The 4726-nt window shown below is 50.9% G+C and overlaps 1 protein-coding gene across 1 annotated transcript; it reads left to right on the top strand.

The window, feature by feature from the left end:
- The first annotated feature begins 3101 nt into the window (after positions 1 to 3101).
- Positions 3102 to 4463, top strand: LOC101777576 (ethylene-responsive transcription factor RAP2-13). The gene has a single exon (XM_004985330.2). It carries the CDS (start codon positions 3253 to 3255, stop codon positions 4147 to 4149), a length of 897 nt encoding a protein of 298 aa, XP_004985387.1. The 5' UTR covers positions 3102 to 3252; the 3' UTR covers positions 4150 to 4463.
- The last annotated feature ends 263 nt before the right edge of the window (positions 4464 to 4726 follow it).

Raw genomic sequence — 4726 nt, forward strand, 5'->3', positions numbered from 1 at the left:
TGTCCCTGTTCTATTCTCCTTAAGCATATTTGTGATATTCCTTCTATGTTCTTGATTGTCACCTTTGAGAATGATGGTTGTCCTGTCTATTTATGTAGCTTCTACCAATTTCATTCAGTAAAGTAAATATTTAATAATCTATCTTTCGACTTGCATTGTTTAGGTGCTTTTAAGGTAGACCATGTTTTCAGATTCTTGGATATAAACTATTCTATCCTTGAACTTCACTCGAATCATTTAGCTATGAGTGTTAGGCTTTCCTTAAGCAAATTAAAATGGCAGATAATGTGCATATAGATAAAAAATTTGGCTCCAGCCAATATTGACCTGCAGGCTCAGTCTAGATCAACAAATAATTTTCTGTTTAATGCCCACATTCATGGCATCCAACTTATGACCACTGAAACATAGTAGCTAACTGATAATGGATTACAATTATCTATATGGTGGTTCAAATTTCCTGGGCATCTTGACAAATGGCCTCCCTGTTATGGTTGCTGTAGCTTATTATTCTCTTGTGCATTATCTTGGATCTCTTAACCCTCATCTTTAATTTCATATTTGAGATTTTATTTATAAACATTATCCTAGAGGCATCGAGAATATTAAAGTTTTGTGCTTTTCAACTAAAAAGTTGCGCCCTTTGCTACAGACCTCTTTACCAAAGACTAGTCTCGTATGTCTTAGGAACTGTTTACGACACATAGTTTCTTCCCGGTCAAGTATCAATCACAGAATTTCATCTTCAAGGTAATAATATGTGTATTTGGGAATGGGGCGATTTTACTAAATAAGCATGAGGTGATTAACTAAAAAATGTCCAACCTTACCTTCTCGCAGCCCTTGTTTTGTAGCAGAACACTTGTTTTAGTTTGAGCTTCCGTGTGGGGCCATTGTGACCCCTTTCTGGTTCTACGGTAGTGAATGATGCCCAAAGTGGTGAGGTCAATTGTCATGTTGTCATACTCAGTTTTTTTTCATACTCCTTTATCATGTTACTTCTTTAATCTGTTGACTACTTTAGTTATATCATCTGAGCTGTTGCTGAGCCGCATGCCATCATCAAATTTGTCACATGTTTCCTGATAGGGCATGGAGACCTAACCATTTCGCTCAGTGCATGATTAGCCTGTTGCCAGTTTGGCTGCTGCGTCATTAGGCCCTAACCCTTTCCCCTCCGGGCAGCGTAATGGCCACTAATCCTCACGCATTTGTTTACTCCCCTTGATGAACAGCAGCCACGATTTTATTTAAAAGATTATCACCCGCATGTAGTATTTTTTGACCTACACTTTAGAAGATTATCTCCACCCCCCGTGTGATGTTAGACCACCCAGCGTAACAAGACTGTTGTGCGGATAGACCAAGGCACCATGTTGATAAGTGTTGCAGACCCATCACCTTTCTGCTTCTGTTTTTGTACATTCTTTTTCGCAAGAGATGGTGGTTGCTTTGTGGGCCTACGTCTAGCTAGCTGTGGTCTAAGTGTTAGATTGTGATTTCTAATCCCTGGAAAGTGGTCGAGAGGTAGTTTAGTTGGTGCCCTCTCCCGCTGTTTGCTTCGAGATGCTTCTTCAGAACCAATCCCCCCTGTGCTATGCCCCTGTCGCTTCACTATTTGGCAACTTGCTTTGGGTCTTGATGAAACGAAAGGGCCATGCACACTGTAGGAAACCGTGCTGCTCAGGCTACCATTCCTGTTCATCCAGAGCCTTGCAAGAAGCAACACGAAGATCCAGTTTGCCTCGAGATGTTTCGTTAACCCTCCTCTAAATTTCTCGTGGCAAGCCCATCACTTCACTATCTCGCAGATTTCTTGAAGGTCGCTGTACTGTAAGAACCGTGCTGTCGAGGCCAGGCTATAGGAAGTTGCAACGAACCACAGGCACCGGAAACCAAAATTTGATTCGGGCTAGAAGACGCAAACAAAATCCCTTTTAAGCAAAGGTGACCGGAAGCCCAAAGGCAGTGATCATCTTGTGGTTAGGCACCTCCCTCCCCACTCCCATCGATCCTGAGATCGCGCGTATCAGAAAGCCCCCCACGACTGGTTCTCTCTTTCAGGCTGTACCCCCCGCGGCGAGGACCCGACACGTCAATATTCCCCCGCCGATTCCGGCCGCCGTTCTGTGGCTGCGGACGCCTTCAACCCTTGCCCGCTTTCCTTTTCCCTTCCGCCTCCGCCCTCGCAGCGGCGGCGGCCAGAACACGCGCGCTGTCGTTGGCCACGGCCCGGAGCAGAGAAGACTACTCCGCGAGACCGTGACCGCACGAAAAGCCACTTTCTTTTCTGCACACCGAGCGTTCTCGTGCTCCGATCACTTGCGAAAAGGAAAAGACGTGGCGGTACTAGTACTAGGCTACTACCGGCACGCACTGATTCAAGCGAACAGAGGGGTATTTGTCTGGTCAACAATCGAGGCCCTCTCCCTCACTCTGGTTGTCGCGCATCGTTCTTTTTGGAACAGGAAATGCAATCGTTTGCCTCGCATTTCCGTTCTCCAGTGCAGAGAAAACCACATCCGCGTCCAATCAACTGCCAAACCATGATCGCGGAGAATGGCGCTAGAAATAATTGGTCGTAAAGAATGACCCTATGGCATCAATCGAGCGGCCTTTGCGTCACCATCGTATCTAGTACTGGTACGTGTCCGTGTACAAGCCTTTTTCTGCTCAGTATTGTATTCTCGTACAAGGTGATGCATCTTGCCCAGTTGCCCTCCTACTCCTAGTAATCTGATCTGAGAGATGATTGGCTGGAGAAAGAATTGTTTACACCATCTGTTCCATCACGGCGTCGAGATACTAGTCAGCACCACTCAGTTGCCGTAGCATACAAAGCTGCCGCGTAGACCACGCTCACTCTCTCGCTCACTCAAACAGCCATGTGACAGATAGATCCGATCTTACCAGGTCAGACCGCTCCTCAACCAATCACCGGATGCCAGGTGCCCTCCGCTCACCGGCACCTGCCCGGACACGCTCGATCCTTGCGGTGAAAGATCTCGACTGGTGCCGGTAACAAACGAGCGCGGACACCTGGCGTCCTCCGGTTGGCCGAGACCTACTCCCCGCGCGCTTATAAAAGAGCCCGGCCAACGGCTGCTCTTGCTCATCGACTGATCGCTCCAGCCCTCGCGACTCCCGAATCGCTTGCGCTTCTTCCGCTCTTGAAAAATCTTTCGTGTAGATTCTCGCGGCTTCCTCTTCTGTTTCTTCCAGCCGCTGCTCCTCCTCCTCGTGCGAGGATCCATGGCCACGACGATAGACTGGCACGGCCGCAACGCCGCTCTGTACGAGATGGCGGCGGACAGCAAGGAGCTCGTGCGCGCGCTTGCGGCCGCCCCGCCCATGCAGCAGGCTCCGACCATCTCGTTCGCGTACCCCTGCAGCTCCGGCGCGGAGCGGCAGGGCGCGGCGGGCTCGCTCCTCGGCGGCGGCGGCCTGACGCTCGCGCAGGTGCTCCAGGTGCAGTCGCAGCTCCAGTTCCTGCGCCGGCCGGCCGGTGGCGCGCTGGCCGCGGTGGCCACGCACCCGATGAAGCGGCCGGGCGTGGTGAAGGCGCCGGCGCCGGTGCCGCGGCCGGTGTCCAAGCTGTACCGCGGCGTCCGGCAGCGGCATTGGGGGAAGTGGGTTGCGGAGATCCGCCTGCCGCGCAACCGCACCCGCCTCTGGCTCGGCACCTTCGACACCGCCGAGGAGGCCGCGCTCGCCTACGACAGCGCCGCGTTCCGCCTCCGCGGGGACTCCGCAAGGCTCAACTTCCCCGAGCTCAGGCGCGGCGGCGCGCACCTTGGCCCGCCGCTCCACGCCGCGGTCGACGCCAAGCTCCACGCCATCTGCAACGGCACGGACGTAGCGCCGCCGCAGAACCAGAGTCAGAGCCAGAGAAACGCCACGGCGGCGACGGCAGCAACGACTCCGAGCACATTCTCCTCGGCGAGCCCGGACGTCAAGAGCGAGCCGGGTTGCTCCGGGTCCGAGAGCTCGTCGTCCGCGGACGGCGACGTGTCCTCGACCGGCTCCTCCGACGTGGTTCCGGAGATGCAACTTCTCGACTTCTCTGAAGCGCCATGGGACGAATCCGAGAGCTTCCACCTGCGCAAGTACCCCTCGCTGGAGATCGACTGGGACTCGATCCTTTCGTAACGCAAAGGCTCTGCTCATCTCGTCCCCCGGTTCCTGATGATCAAGCTGTTCTTGGTTGCTCTGTACTTCACAGCGCTCAAAAGATCAAAGTGGTGTCATGGTGTTTAGGTACTTGTTGGTTTAGGTTTTGGGTTTGATCATGTCTAGCATCAACCCCTGGTCTGCTTGGTTTTTAAATGGCATTGCCAGGAAGGAGATCTCAGCACTTTGGGTTATGGAAATTACTATTCTGCATGCAAAAGTCTCGTGTATATACATTTGAAATCTACACTGTAGTTGCAATAATCCAATAAATACCACTTTGTGACACTGAATTGCTGATGGTTTTTTGTTCTGTGTTCATATGTTACTGTTCATAATAGCATAGCACAAATTGGATGGGAATTATATATGAGTTAGAACAAATGAAAGTTGATTTTACACTGAACAGTAGAACATTCATGACTCTATATGTGGACTATTTAACTGTAGCAAGTAGAAATGAAGAAGCACATTTTGATTAGGATCAGCCAAAATGCTCAAAACATGCGATTTGCTACACGGGGAGTGTTAGGTTGCGTCACTGCGATATATGATT

Source organism: Setaria italica, chromosome IX (genome assembly GCF_000263155.2).
Source record: "Setaria italica strain Yugu1 chromosome IX, Setaria_italica_v2.0, whole genome shotgun sequence".
Taxonomy (NCBI): domain Eukaryota; kingdom Viridiplantae; phylum Streptophyta; class Magnoliopsida; order Poales; family Poaceae; genus Setaria; species Setaria italica.

Bases quoted from the DNA above. Each gene is read 5' to 3' on its own strand.
- LOC101777576 (XM_004985330.2), top strand. From the start codon at position 3,253: ATGGCCACGACGATAGACTGGCACGGCCGCAACGCCGCTCTGTACGAG.